The 17,622-nt window shown below is 51.7% G+C and overlaps 1 protein-coding gene and 2 non-coding genes across 3 annotated transcripts in view; 1 reads left to right on the plus strand and 2 right to left on the minus strand.

Annotated features, from left to right (window-relative positions):
- Positions 1–16,565, minus strand: part of VAC14 (VAC14 component of PIKFYVE complex) — a 58,931-nt gene extending 42,366 nt beyond the window's left edge. Inside the window, exons 1-10 of the mRNA XM_014880813.2 lie at positions 16,429–16,565; positions 13,059–13,209; positions 12,268–12,435; positions 11,514–11,576; positions 10,416–10,523; positions 9,521–9,630; positions 8,451–8,557; positions 7,310–7,444; positions 6,886–7,038; positions 4,739–4,793 (exon numbers count right to left, since the gene is read on the minus strand). Of these exons, the coding sequence (XP_014736299.1) occupies positions 4,739–4,793; positions 6,886–7,038; positions 7,310–7,444; positions 8,451–8,557; positions 9,521–9,630; positions 10,416–10,523; positions 11,514–11,576; positions 12,268–12,435; positions 13,059–13,209; positions 16,429–16,532 (1,154 nt within the window). The 5' untranslated portion in view covers positions 16,533–16,565. The remainder of the gene's footprint in view (positions 1–4,738; positions 4,794–6,885; positions 7,039–7,309; positions 7,445–8,450; positions 8,558–9,520; positions 9,631–10,415; positions 10,524–11,513; positions 11,577–12,267; positions 12,436–13,058; positions 13,210–16,428) is intronic.
- Positions 5,797–5,867, minus strand: TRNAG-GCC (transfer RNA glycine (anticodon GCC)). The gene has a single exon. It is a non-coding gene; the product is annotated as a tRNA-Gly (tRNA).
- Positions 13,989–14,059, plus strand: TRNAG-GCC (transfer RNA glycine (anticodon GCC)). Its single transcript has one exon. It is a non-coding gene; the product is annotated as a tRNA-Gly (tRNA).
- Positions 16,566–17,622: the final 1,057 nt, after the last annotated feature.

A 17,622-nucleotide genomic window follows, 5' to 3' on the forward strand; every position in this document is an offset into this window, starting at 1 on the left:
TCCACGCCAAATATATGCATTGCCTGAACAGTATGGGGAAAAAGAAAGCTCAGGGTAATGCATATTTTCAGAGGCAAGAGGCCAAAAGGACAGCACATAGAATTGGTGCCTGAAGCTGGGCAGTTTAGAGGTGGCTTTGATGCTGTCACATCCCACCAGCCCCAGGCTGCTGTGAGGTAAGAGGGCAGGAGGCAGGGTGCCATGGGTTGCCACAGCACTGTTAAGTCTGCTGATGCTGGACTTCTAACAGCACAGTAGAAACTTGCTTCTACAAGCAATTTCCAATCTGGTTTGTGCTAAAATCACTCGTGAAAACCCCTTTTCCATCACTGCTCATGATGCAGTACCTGGACAGAGCCTGGGTGGCTCAAGCCAAAACCCACTTGAGCAGACCCCAGGAGGTGGCTGGGAGCACTGGGCTGACCTGGAGCCAGGCACCCCCAGCCATACTGTGTACCACTGCTCTATGGCTCTACTGGGCTCAGCTCCCACTAGGAGGGATTGCAGCTGGGAAAAGCTCCTCACCAGCTACCCTCTGTCCACAGCTGCTGAGATAAACCCTTGAGGGGGGTTGCTGGTGGAGAAGCAGCTCCTTTACTCAGCACAAAACGCAGGCACCATCATAAAAGGTGAGAGATATGATGAACATGGGAAATTGGGCTAAAAATCTCCCATCGATCCTCTGGGTTACCCCTTTCCAGGGGTTATGGCAGCAGCTGAGCACTGCTGCAGCTCCAGAGGCAGGCTCTCAGCTCAGCCTGGCTCTCCCTAATCCCCAGGCAGGAGGGAGCAGGAGCAGCAGTGATGGCATTGCGTTAATGTGATCCTCTGGGCCTGCCACGCTGGCTCCCAGCGCCGGCATCTGCGGCAGGGCAGATGTCAGATGCAATCACTTCCATCTAACCCACTACCCCAGATTCTCCTCTGGAGGATGAGCATGGCCCTGGCACCGCCCCCACTGTTCGCCTGTGACAGTGAGAACATGTTTTTAGGGCAAATTGAGCAATGATGGGGGCTGTGTCAGGCTCTCACCTCTGGATACTGGGAGTCTTTGCTCAAGCTCAGTGGTGAGGCAGAAGACCCATCCCCCAGCACATCCCCCTAACTCAGAAAGCACCCTCCAGCATGGGAGCTGACCTTACTTTCCCACTGCATTCAACCCACAGCAATGCTTTTCACTCCATGTCCTTTATCAACTCATTTTCTCACTTCTCTCCTTTCTTCAAGGGCTTCTGCCATCTCTCTCCCCAGCAGTCGCTTTTTCTCTGCCAATGCCTGAGCTGTCATATTTCTCCTGGCCTCTTGCCTGGCCCAGCTGCTTTCCTGACCCTGTTTTCAGACAAGGTTATGGTCCAGGCCAGGCTCTAGCCTTTAGGCGAGCCCAGCAAAATGGCCTTGCCAAGGGTGGAAATATCCAGGTCCTTTCATTGTGGTCCAAGTCACAAGGGCAGCTCCCATACAGGCTGACAGCTGTGCTGCTCAACGGGCTCAAGCCAGTGGCCAGGAGGTAAATAGTTCCTCTCTGCTATTGGTCTCACATGCTGTCACTTTCTTGTCCTTCATTACTCTCATTTCAGTGCTCTTGGCTTCCTTCTGCCTACTGCAGCTTCCAAGATCTTTCAGGGAAGCGATGAGGCCAAGGTCTAGGCAGAGGCATCCAGTCCAACAAGCTGTAGATCACTGTGACAAGGGCTGGGGCAGTGTGCCTGAGGTCCCCCTCTAGCTCATCCACCCAGGCATGAAGTGGGAGCAGCAAAGGGAAGCCATCTCCTCACTCCAGGCTGGAGAGAAGGGCCAGGAAGAATCAGCCTGGACCTAAAAGCTGTGCAAGACAAACTGCTGGAGAATGGGATTCCAAGGCAGGCTTGGTGCCTTAGCTCACAGCAAGCCATCATGCTGCCTTCAGACAACCATCTCCTGAGTGCTGCAGAGCACTCAACACCATTCCCATCCTCCACCAAAGTATTCCCATCTCCATGAGTTCCCCAGCTGCACCTTCAAGGTAAATCAGGCTCTAGGCAGGGGGGTACACCAACTTCCAGCATGAGACAAGCATCAGTTATTTTAGCTTTGTAGTAAGCACTAACTACCACATTTAAAAGCCTGGTCTAAATGCAGGCTTGGGCAGTTCAGCCACGTGGCAGCCACTTGTCCTTTCTGCAGAGCAACACACAACTTTACAAGTCCATGTGCTGCTGACCACCAGCTAAAGCATGAAGCCCTCCTTTTATCAGGAAGTACCACAAAGGCTCTTGTTGGAGATTTCATGTCCCTTATCTAGTTTGGTGAGGGACTGTTGTCCCATCAACCTTGTCTCATCACCCAAACAGCCTAACACTGACTGCTTCCAGCTGTACCTGACCCTCTGCCCAGCAGCACCATCAGGAAGTTGTCTCAAACTGCCCAGGTCTTGTTTTGAAACACCAATGCAGTTACAAGAGCCTAAAAAGCACTTTCCAGCTGTTTTGGTCCACTGACACAGGACAGACATCTGGATCTTCTCCTGTGGCAGCTCAGACCGACGGAAGGAAGCCCGGGCTCTGCTCCAGCAGCCACACTTCCACCTCCCCTTCCTGATCCAGGCTCTCACCAGCTAGCACAGCAGCAGCATTCTCAGCCAGGCCATGAGAAGGATCCAGTGCCTTTGAAACATAGTTCTGGTCCACTTCCAGCGATAATTTCTGCAGAAGCTAGAAGTGGGGCTCCCCATCTGGATGGGGAAGCCCAAAACCCCTCCAGCCCTGTGTAGCCGGGCTCTCCCAGCAGCCAGATTCTGTCTTGGTGCAGACATGGTCTCCATTTCCTAATGGATGCCACCAGCAAACTCCTTTCAGGTAAAGCGTTTTGGAGCCCGTTTTAGGAGCAAGGGTTGCGTGTGTCAGTTTGTGGCCACAGGAATGTGTCCAGCATCCACGTTTTGAGCTTCAGGCCTTGTCATGTTCTGGGAATATGCCATCCAAGAAGATGGCCCTCTGCAGACACCAGGCCATGATCTCCTCTGCCCCCATTGACCAAGGTTCTCCCTTCCCTGCTGCTGCAGCACTGTCCCTCTGCAGCCAGCTGGGGAGGGCAGGGGAAGGGGGCGTGAGAGCTGCATGCTTGGCGCTCGGCCATGCTCCATCACTTGCTCGCTGGGGGAGGCTGGGGGAAGGGGGCGGGGGGGACGAACAAAAACAGAAGCAAAGAGTGACTTCATATTAAAAGGCAGCTGCAACTTCCTCTCTTTGCAGGCTTTCCAGCTTTTCCCAGCAACACAACAGCTTCCTGCGGTCCTGCCTTGACACCCAGTGGGCATTCAGCGTGCCGGCAGCTGCTGCTCCCCAGTGCGAGTTATGGCTGCTAATGGCCACGGGTGCCAGCTCCCGCCTTCCTCGGGCTCCAGCGCCAAGCCAGGCAGCCTGAGTGACGGATGGAGCACCAGGCAGATGTCCAGGGCTGCTGTCAGCCACGTACAGCCCTCCCCTCAATCCTGTGTCAGTCCCTCACAACAGATGCCTCAGTGAAAATGTTTCCGGTCCCAACACTGGACCAGCAGAGGTCATACAGGGCAGGTAAACTCCAGTGTAAAGCCTGGAGTTTCCTGTTGAAAAGGGTCAAGAAAAGTCCCTCTGCAAAACCAGGCTCTTAGAGATACGGAGGGTCTTGCCTTCTGTCCCAGATGGCTTTCCCTGGTGCTTGAGTTGCTGACAGAACACTTCAGCTCGAGCAGCTGTTCTCCTTCCGGCTCTCAGTGACACTGGGAAAAGTCATCCCAGCTCTCCCTGCTTCTGCCCTTTTTCAGTTTTCACTCCCTCTCTCCCTCACATGCAAGACCTTCAGCACAGAGCTGTGGCTATCACTTGTCCTCCAGACTGAATTCTTCTTTTTCTTTCTCCACCCAGTTCCCCATTTCAGCCCTATGCACATTCACTTCTGCACTTGCTAAACTTCAAGGGTTGAGCAGGGTCAGAACAGAGCAACCACAAAAAAGCCAGAGAAAATAATTTAACTGCCATAAACCAACATTTAGGTGCAAATGAAATGACCTGTACTTCCAAGAGAAGAAAAATTAAGGGCATAATTTATACCAAGGAGTAGCTGGGCTGTGCAGAAATGCAAAAGAGGAACAGAGAGTACAGACCATCAATCTGAAAAGCTGATGCTTGCACTGCTCTGGGATGTATTGTGATGAGCATCATGCTGGTAGGATGCAGCTAAAGCAAGGCATCCTATTTTGGAGATCACAACAACAAACAAAAATAAGCACCAGCACAATGAGTGCTGGAAATCACTACCTCTGAGTAAAGGAACTGCAGGCAGCAGGAGGAAAGGAAAGCTATCAGAACAGATGGATTTGTCTCCCAATTCAGATAGCTGGATGGGAAGAAAGGTATTTGCAGGAAAGATCGTGCTGGGTGCAGACCTGACAAATGCCACAAAAGGCTGGCAGGAGGCCAAGACCATTGCAGCCCTAGGTCCAGCCCCACAGACCTGTGCCCTGGTAGGCTGCCAAGACACCAGCATGGAATAGGGTCGGTCTCTTCAGGGAAGAAACACCTCAGTTCATCATAAAGTCAAGACTATTTTGGTGCAAACACATCAGAGAGAAGCAGTCAGCTCCTAGAGCATCCCCAGTCATCCACCCTACTAGGATCCAAGAGATGCCAACTGCCTTGCAGACCAGCCCACTATGTGTCATTGTACCCCAAGAAGCTTTCCCTTCTTCTCAAGCCCCTCTGAAGAGACAAACAGATCATACCTGGTTACTGTGAAGACACCACTGTTGCTGGAGTCACCAGATGCATCCAGAGAACCTGAGGGCAGAAAAATAGGAGACACAGCTAGTGGGGTGATGGGGAAAGTAGACAGTAGGACCAGGAGGCTGGAGAGCAGCTGCATGACCTTCTGCAAAGACATCACCACTCACTGTCTGAGGGTCCAAGGACCCAAGGGATTCCTTCTGCCTGCAGTGAGCATTTTACACTCCTTGTCAAGCCCTTCTCTGCTGCCAGACAAGCTGGTACAGAACTGCACTTACCCAGTAAAATGCAGACAGGCAGAGCTTCAGACCTCTGCCCCAAACTGGGTCCCCTGCTCTGTAACAGAGACCCAGACACATCTGGCTGATGGTTTCAACCACTCTCAAAGAAATAGCTCAGAACTGCAGAGCTGCCTTTGACTCTCTTGATTTCAATACCTAAATATACCACATGCACAGGGAAGATAGAATCCAACTTGGGACATCTCCACTTGACCATAGCCTGACCCCATGTTGAAGCCAAGGGACTCAGACAGCTTTCCAACCTCTGTTCCGTGCTAAAACCAGGTCTTATAAGCATGGTCACAAAGATGAACTTGACTCTTTGTGCCCCCTTGTGCCAACAGCCTCTACTCACACAAGCAACATCACCACATCAGCATACCCAAGGAACAGAGTTGAGTTTCTCATAAAAAGGCATGACAATTTTATCTAATCCTGACTGCTTCAAGGTGCAATTTGACACCAGAGAGGCTGAGAATAAAGCAATTAAGCTTTTTGTTAATATATTAAAGCTCTTATGTGATAGATTTTAATACAAGAAGGTATTCTCGGGACAAATAAGGAATAATAGAGTTTTTGCTGCTGTGCTACAGCAGTATATTTTTCTGCTTTAACTCTTCTAGTAAAAAACACGTACAGAATTAGGTAATGAAAGCATTTGCACCTTTACTGAAGACTAAGATGCTTCTTTAGACTGATATTTTGAGGTGCCTGGATCCACGTTACAGATTGAAACCAAAAAAAAAAAAAAAAAAAAAAAAGAGGAAAAGGAATGCTGCATTGGCCGGGAATCGAACCCGGGCCTCCCGCGTGGCAGGCGAGAATTCTACCACTGAACCACCAATGCTGCCCTGCGTGCTGCCCCTGCGCTCGTGGCCTGCTCCTGCCACCCCAACTGCTGCCCACGCCCCCACTGCCACCCACCCGTGTCCCCGCAGCCACCCGCACCCTGCCCCGGCAGCTCCCCCAGCGCTCCCCGCCTTCCCCGGCTCCTGTCGGACAAGGAAATCCTTCAGCCTTAATCCCATCCTCCTGCTCCCTCTCACGGCAGGATTTTCCCAAAGCCACTGGTGGGCGTGTTACAGGAGAGCACAGGGCTGAAGGTGCAGCTTTAGAAGAACCCAGATGAGCCCTTGTGATTTAAATATTACCACATATTTCACATACCGGGACAACAAAGATGTTTTGTGCCAGGAGAAATGTTTGGACATGCCAGGACAACAGCATCCAAGGGATACTCGAAGGCTAACACCACTGCTGTCCCCAGGCATTGATTCATGGGGATCATTTAGTTTCTTTTCACTTGAACCCTCCTTCAGGTCTCCCATTCCACTTGAAAACTTTTGCCTTTTATGTTCTGGAAATTTTAGGACTGGGACAATACCTGCCAGATGGTCTGGAGAGCACTAGGAATCTGGAAAGGATCCAAAATTCTTCTTCTTTCTGTTGTCTACCCTTCCCCACCACACACATCCCCCATGCACGTGTTAATGCTCTCCCAGGACTAACACAGCTCTCTGAGCTCTTCTTTGGATGATGATGCCTGCTCCCAAACTAGAAATTATCTTTTTCAGGTCAACCTGATGATAAGTTGAAGGGGAGCATGGTGAGAGGATGGGGATGCTCACCAGGGCACACAGCACTGCAGTACCACTGGGGGTCAAGGTCAGAGCAATGACCCTCTCATGCAGCCTGCGTGTCTGTCTCAGCAGAGCATCATCTGTGCAACAAGTCTCCAAATAAAGCACAGAGGTACCAGGTACTCTGAGCTGCTTCAGGACATCAAACCATCTCAAGAACTTCTCTTGAGAACATTTCCTTGACCTTCCTCACACATTTACTGGCCCAGACCAACTGGGACTCACCGGTGGTCACTGCCTCTGGCTTGGAGAGGGACTCCTCCGAGGTTGGCTCTGCTGGTATAATCGCTGATGGCTTGGCCTCATCAATTTCATCATCCTCTGGGATGACCAGCTTCATCAGGCTCTGGTTGCACACGTTAGCCACCTCCTTGATGTCTGAGTGAAGGCAGTGTAAGGAACACGCAGTCCCACACATGGGCAGGTGCCAGCCACGGAGAAGCCACTGCAGCCCCACCAGAGCTGCCCCAGCCCAGCTACTGTGATCCCCCTCACATCCAAAGGGCGTTAGTGTGGGTGTTAGCACTTGCTGGGAGAACTTTTCCTGGACCTGCACCTCAAAGGCAGGAAACAGGCAGTGGAACAGACATTTCCCTGCAGGTTGCTGTAGCAGGAATGGAATGGGAGCAGCTCTGAGTTACAAGGATACTCTTCTTGCGATCATCGTAGGAGAGACACGGCAGGACAGCAGTCAGGATCCCTGAGGAGTAAGGCAGCATCACCCGGCCAGCCAGCTGGATGAACTCCCGCATCCAGCTCATGGCTGTCAGCTGGATCAGGTCATCTGGAACACGTGGGACAAGCAAAGGTGAGGGAAAGGGCAGCATTGGCTCCACAGGCCAAGGACCAGCTGTAAGCAAGGTGCTGCCTCTGCTCCATCCCAAAAGACCCACATCTGAGACAGTTTAGTCCCACATGAGATCAGTAAGACCTGAACCTCCAGTGAACTTGAGATTAAACACAATCATTAGGTTTCAGTTAACACAGTTCAACCCATAAATCAGGTTTTCTCATTTATAAGTATTCTGTCAAGCTTCCCAATGCATAAGGATATTTCTTCAGTCACACTCATTGCAGCTGTGTGTCTGGGTCAAGTATCCGTCATAGAGCTGGGGTTTTAACAATGTCCCCAAATTCTGGAAAAGGCACCACTGCCACGACGACACTCTGCTGATGCAAGGCCAGATTTTAAGCCTGAGCAGTGTAAATTAATTGGGAGTTAGTTTAATCAAGAGCAACCAATCTCAGTCTACCTATACTTTTCTATCTCTCAGGAAACCCACTCCCATTCAGCAATATTTAAAGAGCACAATTAGCAGACGCTGGGAACAAGATCTTTCTCAGGAAACACATCCAGCTGCAGCTGGAACCCTTTGCTACTGCCTACACAGCAGACCCATGAGAGCTATAGTGCAGCACTGGCACAAAGCCCACACACATCCTTAACTCTCTGACCTATGCACCAAGTGCCACCAGAGGTTACAGTAAGACCCTTAAGGAGATCCTCTTAGAAGTGCTGGATATCCACAGGTGCCAAATATTTTTTAGGCCTCTCTGTTTTGGAGCATGTCAGACCTGTGTTGTGGCTGGGGGATCTGCAGTATAAAAGCAGTTGTGCCAACTACAGGAGAGCTACCTATTCCCTCCTTTCAGCGGGATTTCCATGAACAGTGACAAAAAAAAAAGACAAGCAACTGAGCTGGTTAACAGCTGGAAAACTCCTGGCCTGAAAGTACAGTTGGCACCACAAACCAGGAGGCTGGTGCTACTGCCTGGTCCTGTGCACCCACCTGCTGCCTGGCAGTGGATCACCAAGATATTGGCCATTTCAGCAAACTTCACACTGGAGGGATTTTTCTTGATCTCCTTGAGGAATTCCCCAAGAGCCACTTCGCACCTGTGGAGAGGCAGAGCAGCTGGTCAGCACTCAGCCACCTTAGACAGAGCAATTAGGGAGAACTTAAGGAGACTATATCTTCTCCAGGTGCACATGAAAGGATGCTCGTGGCATGTAAGAAGTGTCTCCACACAGAGGCAGGGGCAGGAAAAATGAGGCTGACAAGCTGACCCTGCCCCACAGCAGAGACTGCACACAGGTGCAAGGAAAGAGGTGATGGCAGCCCAGAGCCCCCCACAGCTTCCACAACTCCCCCACAACCATCCAGGTTCTGTGGATATGGAGGTGGATGGGATGAGGAGCAGTGGGACAGGTAATACCCAAAACTTTCAGTACTCGTTCCTTGACATGTGGATACTGGGGAAAAAAAAGATAAAGGGAGAATCCAGACAGGCTTTGCTGCAGGATACGCCCAGGCCAGTCTCACCACTTACTTAAGCCCTACAAAACCAGTCCAGACACTCCCTCCCAGCACAAAATTCCAAGATTCTTTGACCTCCCTGAGAACATGCAGACATTCCTGCACTTCAAAATGCCTCTATCTTGGGACCAGCAGTGCATCTGTGGAGCAAGCTCCCAAACCTTGCTTCTCCTCTCCATCCAGGAGATGCCTTGCCAAGGAAGGCTCTCATGCTGCAAGTTTCTTCAGAGCGCTCATGTCCATTCCAGAACCACACACAAACCTTTGTGGTTCTGATGTCAGGTGCTGGAAAGGCAACAACTCAACCAAGCCAAAACAGTTTGCTCCCCAGTACAGAGTATGGTGTCCTCCATGGCCACAGGATGTGGGAGGCCCTTGCCAAGGACACTTTGATCCACTGCCCAAGCCAATCTGTCTCTCACCACACACGTGGATGGAGCTTCTCTGCAGTCACACACAAGAATTGCAAACCAAAAGAAAAAGTGATCAATCAACAGTGAACACGGCATAGCCAGCATTGCAAACAGCCAGCCTCCACTCACATTTTCCGTATCTCCTTGCTGTTGTCTCCCAGGATCTGGAAGAGTCCATCTAAGATTTCCGGCAGGTAATCCAAGAGATTGATATCAGGCACAGACTCTAAGACCAAGATCTAGATCAGAGAGGAACAGGAAAGAAGAAGTGAATTTTGGAGACGTCAACTAACATCACCAGCACAAATCTGGCAGGACACTGAGGAATTCAGAGCTGAGCTGTGTGGGATGGGGGAAGGAAAAGAGGATACTATGGAGTTGCTTATCTTGGGAAGCAGCTGAACTAGCACAGCAAACATGCAATCAGCCTGCAGCAGTGCTACATTACCAATCGCAACTCCGCGAAACAATGCAGGGATCAAGAATGACTGCCAAGATGCATCTGGGCAGACCTGGGGTGGCAACAGTATGACAGAGAGAGCACAGGAGAACACATCTCCCCAGACTCCAGCCAGGCACCAAGAGCTGCTGCCTTGCACAGAAAGGAGAGAGCAAGTGGAAATTCCTTGCCTCCTGGAGAGCAACATCTGTCCATCACCTCTGCATTATGGAAAACAGCCTAATACTGTCCCTTGGGAGATGGTAACCTCTAGAGCACAGTATGTCTACTTATACAAGCAACACTTTAAGTGTACTTTCTAACTTGGTGTGCCATGTCCTGAACAGGTTGACAGAAGTGCAGTGCCATGGCCCTGCCACTGCAACAACACGGTGAAAGAGACCTGGCCTTTTAAAGAAGCAGGTAAAAAATTCTGCTGACTTATAAACCTGCCCAAATAAATCCAGGTGCCTGAGCTCACACATTGCTGTGGATATCTGCAGTTTGCCTGGACATGGGAAGCTGATGGGACACAATGTCCAGGAGTTCAGACTAGTAGGGACAAACAGCACCCCATGTACCTACCCAGGATATGATGAACTGGCGGGCGTACTGGTTGTTGGAGTAAATCCTCTCACGCAGCAGTGGGATGAAGCCTACCAGGTCAAACTGGTTGCTCTCTGTCACGATATCCTGCAGAGCCCAAGCAGAAGGTATTAGAATGACTGCTAGCATGCATCCATGCAGCAACCCTAACCCAGTCTTTTTAAGCCATGTGACAGGAAAAAGATGACGACAAGCATGAGTCTGCAGGTCAGAAGACCTGGGGAGAAGGAGTCATGCAGTTTATCCAGGCAATGAGCTGACAATCCCCCTCAGGCAGAGACTAACGCTGAGCAGGACCCAGAGAGGGATGCTCCTGCCTGCTGTGTGACAGCGTGGCTGAACAGAAAGATGGGAAACGTCTCTGATTCATGCCTCAGTGCTGTGCTGCACACATGAGCAAGCACTTCAGATTTAGCCACGTGGATTGTGGTGGAGAGCCCCATGACTTCCCTTTACAGCTCTTTCCACATGCTTGGTGGATTTTGCTGCATGGTCGAGTCCCTGGCCTTGGTGCAGTGGAGCAGATCTCCCAAAAGGAAGGTTTGCAGCAGCAGGCTGGGTTAACTGCTGTGATAACAAGGAGCAAGGGCAGGACCTGGTAGGAAGCTGCTCACCTCTGAACAGCAGCAGAAAAGGAACTGGGAGGTCTGTGGCAGTAAAAGCCCATCAGCAGGCAGAACAAGAACGGGAACCAAGCCCATACCCTGAAGCAGCAGCAGCAGCTCCACTCACATGATGACTCCCTTAGGCAAGGGAGGGGGAGCAGAAGAACAGCCCTCCTTGCTGCCTGGCACAGCACTGCAACCCTCAGACTCAAACCTTGCTTCCACCAGCTCCCACGAGCTGAATGCACAAACGGCACTGCGATAACCCACCAGCCCCTCCATCTAGCTGCCTGAGAAGGCCACCAGAGCCTTGATTGAAGAGGCTGCAGTCAATGAAAGAAAGAAATGTTTTGACAGCAGCCACAGGACTGAGGTGGGATGGCTTTAGCAGCTGCAGCCTTGTGGGGCTGACATATCCCCAGCCAGGACATGGCTCCAGCTTGCACCAAGGATTCTCGGAAGGCAAAAATACCTTGAGGAGCCGATCAAGGAGCTCGGAGCCACTTTTGACATTTGGGTCAGGATCAGCAGCCAGCTGTGAAAGACAGTAACAAAGAGACATTGCAACAGTGTGTCCCAGGCCTACCCCCTGCTCTGCAGCACAGCTCCCAATAGGCTCACAGGACTGTTACTCTCCTTTGACAATACAGGGACAGACATACAGAAGTCCCTTTATCTCCAACTTCTCATAAGGCTCCAAAAAATTCTCCTGGGAGACTTCCTAAGGGGGAGATCAAGCACACAGCACCTCCCCAAGCTATGCAGGTTTTCATGGGCCAGCAGTCACACTCTCAAAGAACAGAGAAATGCAGGTTACCATGAAAATCTGCAAAGGCAGACATACACAGACAAAGTTTTGACGCTACAGACCCAACAAAGCCAAAGTGCTGCAGAGCCTCCTTGCCTGCAGCAGTTCTCTCAGTCTCATTTTCTAATACCATTTAACAAGGAGCAGGAGAATACATCCTGGAGGACAGAGAACACGGTATCTTACAGTCAACTTCATACCCACAGTATCAGTGGCTACTGTGTAGAAACTGCTCATTTTGCTGATCCTTGTGGGTCCCTTCCAACTCAGAATATTCTGTGATTCTGTCCTTCAGACCTGCCTGGGTCAAAGTAAACCAGTTTGCTTGGAAAAAAAACCTTAGATAACTTGGTTTGACTTGGAGATGATGAGGACTAGTCCTCAAAAAGCACACGGGGGTCAAGAGGAAGCTTTTTACCTTGCTGAGGCCATCAAAGAGCACATTGAAGTGTGGGAGGACAGAGCCCCTGGCCACCTTGACAATGTTGTAGAGAGCCTCACAGGCGTAGTACCGCAGTCGACTGTCAGCATCATTGAAACACGTCAGCACCGGCTCGATCAGCTCCTTCAGGTACAGCCCAGAGTCCTGGGGGCACGAGGAGTTTGGTTAGCTAAGGACCACGCCATAGAGAGTGGGAAGAGATGGCACTGCCCTGGAACATACTGCAAATACTCAGGCCAGTGATGGCTTTAGTGTACCTATGCTAGGCAGGATTTACTAATTAGTTTTGAATTTTATTACTGAATTTTGTTATTCAGGTACAGTGAGAAGCGATCAGATTTGCTGGGCATCTGCCTCATCTCCTGCCTACAGGGCAGAGGGAGCCAGGGATGGATTTCTGCGTGGGCCAGTGTCAGTAGTGCACAGCAAGAGATGGAAGTGCTGCAACTTTTGTCAGCTCTTTTAACACAAATTAGCATCCAACCTGCTGAGTCTAGTCCTACTGCTGGAGACTGAAGAGGAACAGATGCCCTTTAACCATGCCTAGGCAGCTGCCAAGATGTGCTCCAGAAAGTGCTCCTGGGCCCAAAGGGTGTGGCTGGGTGTGCTGGGAAAACTCCAACACAAGGCAGTTGTAGGCTGCAATGCAGGGAGGGAACCTGGGAGCTGTGGAGCCAACAGCCCTACTCTTCCCATCACACTGACCCAGGAGGAGCTGCTGCTCTCTCACCACAACCTGCACAAAGCAAAAAACCCAGCATACCCACCTTGCCCAGGGCAATGGAGCAAGCTGCAAGGCCAATGAGTCCCCCTTTCCGGCTGTGGGGGTGCTGGGAGAGTGCAAACTCCTGCGACAGGATCTGGATCACGTGTTTGATCTGGGATGTGTTGTTCTGAGCCACAAACTCTCGCACCAGCCTGGGGAGAGGAGGGAGAGGCACACAAGGAGGTTAGGTTCTGCCTGATACAAACTTTGAGGGGCTTGGTGACAGAGACAAGGACTTTAAGCCACAAAAAGCACCAGTGAAAGCAGTAATAAAATGGGGAATGCTGAAGGATCCCAAAAGTGAAACCAGAACTCTCCCCTTCTCCCTGCTCACATCCACCAGCAGCTTCCTGCCCTCGTGCTGCTCCAGCCTGCAGCCTCCAACTCTGTTCACAAACTTTCAGCCCAGGATGTGTGCTCAAGGGCCAACCCAGTGCAGCTGTGTACTTACACAGAAGTTACCTTTCCAACAGGGCAGGTTATTGGTCATTTACCCCCAGCGTGGCACAGGATGGGAGCTCAGCACCCGAAGTTCTGTTGGCTTGGCAGTGAACAGCTGCCCACCAGGTCTACACACAGTGCCATGGTTTTGAACCCTTCCGGCCACCCATACAGTGTTTCAGTTAATATCCCATATATTTAACTTTACTACTAACAGTATATTTCAATAAACAGCCCAACGTTTAACAAAAAGCCAACAGAGTTTCCATATACAATACTTTCTACTCCCCAGGAACTTGCAGCTCATTATCCAGAGATAATTAACACATCAGTTGTGGATGAAGAGACCCATATCCCTGCTCCTGTCTACAGAATTGCTTCCAGGTCCCAGCTTGCCCACCCAGCTCTTCAGCCTGTTTCCTGTTGGCAGAGCCTTTGGCCAGGCAGGGAGGCACAGCCAGCTGTGCAAGCAGCTGTGCAGGCATCTGGAGCATTGGTGGTTCAGTGGTAGAATTCTCGCCTGCCACGCGGGAGGCCCGGGTTCGATTCCCGGCCAATGCAGTGCTCTTTTCCTCCTTTTTGCTTCCATTTCTATCCATAATGAAGACTTATGCAGCTCGAAAACTCTGCCTAAATAACCATCTTTACCTTAACTGTCAAAAAAGGTGCCAAAGCTCTCACTGCCAACTCCATAGAGGGTTTCTTTGGCACTATATGAATCTTGCGCTCCCAAACAGGTGCCACAGGCCAGTCACACGCTTTATAATCCAGGAAAATCATTACAGAAGATGTTTATGAACTTTTCCTTCCCAAAGTTACAAACACCAGCTCTGCTCTCATCTTGCTCTGTGCAAAGCAGCTGCTCCCTTTCGCCCTGGGGATACCAGGCAGCCCCTCACTCTCCCTAGTCCAAAGCCAAGTTCTCCAACAGTTACAGCCAGATCCACATCCACAGACTGCTGCTTCAGGGATAATGGCTCCATTTCCAGTCCTGCTCCAAGAAGAGAAACACACTGAGCTTGAGCAAGACAGACCATTGGGGTGATCATTTTACTGCCTACATTTCACAGATGCAGCTTTGTTTAAACAGGAATAAATTTACAGACTTCCTTAACGACTTTCAAGGACTCAAGATTTAAATAATGAGGCAAAAAGTGCATCATCATAGCCTGCAAGCAGCAGGAGCTGCTCCTGCATTATCAGATGAAGGAGAAGTAGGTTCCTGAGTAAAGAGGCAGCACAACCCTCCTGGCTTGATGCCACGGACATGGAAGTGATGCTGCTGGGTCCATTCTGTGATGGGTTTTAGATGAATTAAACCTGTGAAATCTGTATAAAAGGTTGGCCCTTGCCTTTTTCCTCCTCACACTCTTCCCAAGTTGTACTTCCAGCTTGATCAGATGAACTGCCTGATCCGAAAGCAGATTTTGGTTGGTGTAAGGCCAGCACAAACCCTTAATCCTGGGGCAGAGTAAGCTGGAGCAGAGCTGCTTGGATAAGGCACAGAATATCACCCCTCACAATGCAGCAAAGGGGTTACTGAAGTACCCCTGGGGCTGGAGTTATGAGGACACTGCAATCCACTCACAATAAATTATTCCTATAACAAAGAGAGAAAGTGAGAGAAAACTAAGCACACCAAACAGCAGAAGGGGCTCACTGAGTTGGGTTTGTACCAGAGCACACTCACCCTTGTCCCAAATGCTATTTTTCTCTGCTGACCTCTCACACATCACCCTCCACGTTCGAGGCAGGCAGGTCCCACACCACATCCCTCACTGAACTCTCAGCAAAGCAACTCCATCCACACATCACTGATTGACCTGAGTGCCTGACTGCTTCCCTTGCGGGCTCATCGTGGCACATCTCCCACCCAAAACTCACCCACAGCTTGGACCATCACTCCCAGCCCTGTGCTGGGCTGAACCCTGAGGCAATATTTCACATCTCCAGCAGGAGCTGAGCTCTCAGGCAATGCCCAGGGAGGACACAGTCCTTCGCAGGGAAAGCTGTGGTTAAGCAAAGCAAGGGTGAAAAGACAGGCGGGGAACACATACAAACAATACCAGAGGGGCACGGCCACACCAGAAGGTGCCTGCAGACCTTTGCCTGGGATGCTCTGAAAGGAAGGTCCCAGATCTGCTGGAACAGCAGTTGTGCAGGAAAAACTAAGGGCAACACCCGATGGCCAGGGGTGACACTAACACCTCCCATCTCTCTAGCCAGGATCCAGCACGGGACAAGCTTGGGCGAGCCCTCGGGAGAGAGGCGGGATGGCACCATGACTCTAGTCGGGTCGCAGCAGAGCGAGCAGTACATTTCCAAGCAATTCCTACAGGGATGCCGCTCAAGTATTCACCTCGCACAGGGCTGTGCAACTGCACCGGTCACAATGAGCCCTGGGGCTCGTGTCAGGGGCTCTTGGGATGCGCCCGGGACCAGCGGGTCCTCAGTGGCACCCAGGAGCTGACACACTCGGGGACAAGTTTCACTGCCCGGTGGGATGGGGCTGGGAGACAGGGAGCAGCTCTGGGAGAGATCCCTCCTGCCCCAGCACCGCCCCCAGCGCTGTCCCCGACAGGGTCACCGTGTCACCTAAGCCCTCTCCCGGGGCTGCCGGGCCCGCATGGTGCCAGGCCAGCAGCCCCGGTGCCCCGGAAGTCACGGGGTGACCGCCATCCCCGCAGTGCCCAGCTCCACCGGGCAGCCGGGCCGCTCCCTCCCGCCGCCGGTGCACGGCTGGACACACCCAAGCATCACGGGCCGGCTCTCGCCACGCCGGGGTCGCGGGGAGCCCCAGCACCGCAACACCGCTCCCCGCCCTTCCCGGGGCGCCGGGCCGGGCTCCCTGACCCCGGGAGACCCTGCCCGCACTGGCACCGCCCTCATTCCCGCTGCCCTCCCGGTTCCCGGCAGCTCCCGCCGCTCACTTCTCTATCTCCAGTGCCGCCACCTTCCGCTTCTCATAGAGTTTGTCGGTGAGCGCCCGCACCACGCCGGGCGTCAGCGGCGACAGGTCCCGCTCCGCGTTCATGGCCCCGCCGCCGCCACCGGCGGCCACGTGACCCCGACCGGGGGGCGCGCACACGTGACCCCGCCCCGCCGAACAGCGCCCCCGCGCGGCGCGGAGACACGCTGCAGCGCCGGCTCATTAACCCCGGGGCCATTAACAGCAGCGTCATTAGGGACAGGCGCCTTCACCTGCGCAGCCCGACGGGGCACAGTCCCGGTCCTGGTCACAGGGTTATGTCTAAAAGGATTTAGTAGCACTTGATCGTTGATTAGTTTAACATTTACAAAGTGATTCGACAGACTTTGCTATAAACTGCAACAGTCACTCAATTATCAATGAAGTGTTTAAATTAAACTCCCACGTGCACCCACGCAGACACACAGGTAAATGTTGTTAAATGTCCATATCTATATCTATATCGATATCTATATCTATATATTAAAAATTCCCCTCAAGTGCCAGTGAAATACTTGGATCGAATGCCTTGGTGTTCCTCAGCGGGGGAGGATTGAGGCTCAAGGCGTGGGGGTGTGGACACACACATTTAGAGAGCTAGGGAATTACAGCTTGGAAATTCCTTTTCAGGCCTGAATTTCTCCTGACTCTCAGATCCATTCCCGGGCTGATAAGCTGACTATAGCTTCAGTTAGGGAGGAAGTCTCCCAAGGTGATAATACAGTGAAAAACAGAGTGGAATTCCTAATAAAGATTAACACCTGGTGTCTTTCCCGTGGGATACATCCTGAGGTACGGTCCCATGGATGTTTTTCCCAATTATCCAATGAGCTATTGTCTGTCCTAGCTCCACGGGCTGTCCCTACAATAAAGTTGGCCTTTTCCCCCTAAAGAGGTCCATTTGTGTTGCTGTCCTTTCTCCCTGCTTTTAGCGCAGTGACCACATGGGGGTATCGGCGCAGGCTGAAGCGCTTCGGCTTGTGGCACAGACCCAGTGTTTGTGTGTGGCTAAACGTCTGTCCAAAGGATTCCCCCTCTTGTGCCAGCATATCTGGCCACCTCACACTTCACAGGGTGCCTTTTGAAGGAGACTGGGACATCTAATTTCAAGGTCTCTGTGAAGTCCTTGGCACATCCAGCGTGGATGTGTTGTACC

This window comes from Sturnus vulgaris, chromosome 12, assembly GCF_052056855.1.
Source record: "Sturnus vulgaris isolate bStuVul1 chromosome 12, bStuVul1.hap1, whole genome shotgun sequence".
NCBI classification, from domain to species: domain Eukaryota; kingdom Metazoa; phylum Chordata; class Aves; order Passeriformes; family Sturnidae; genus Sturnus; species Sturnus vulgaris.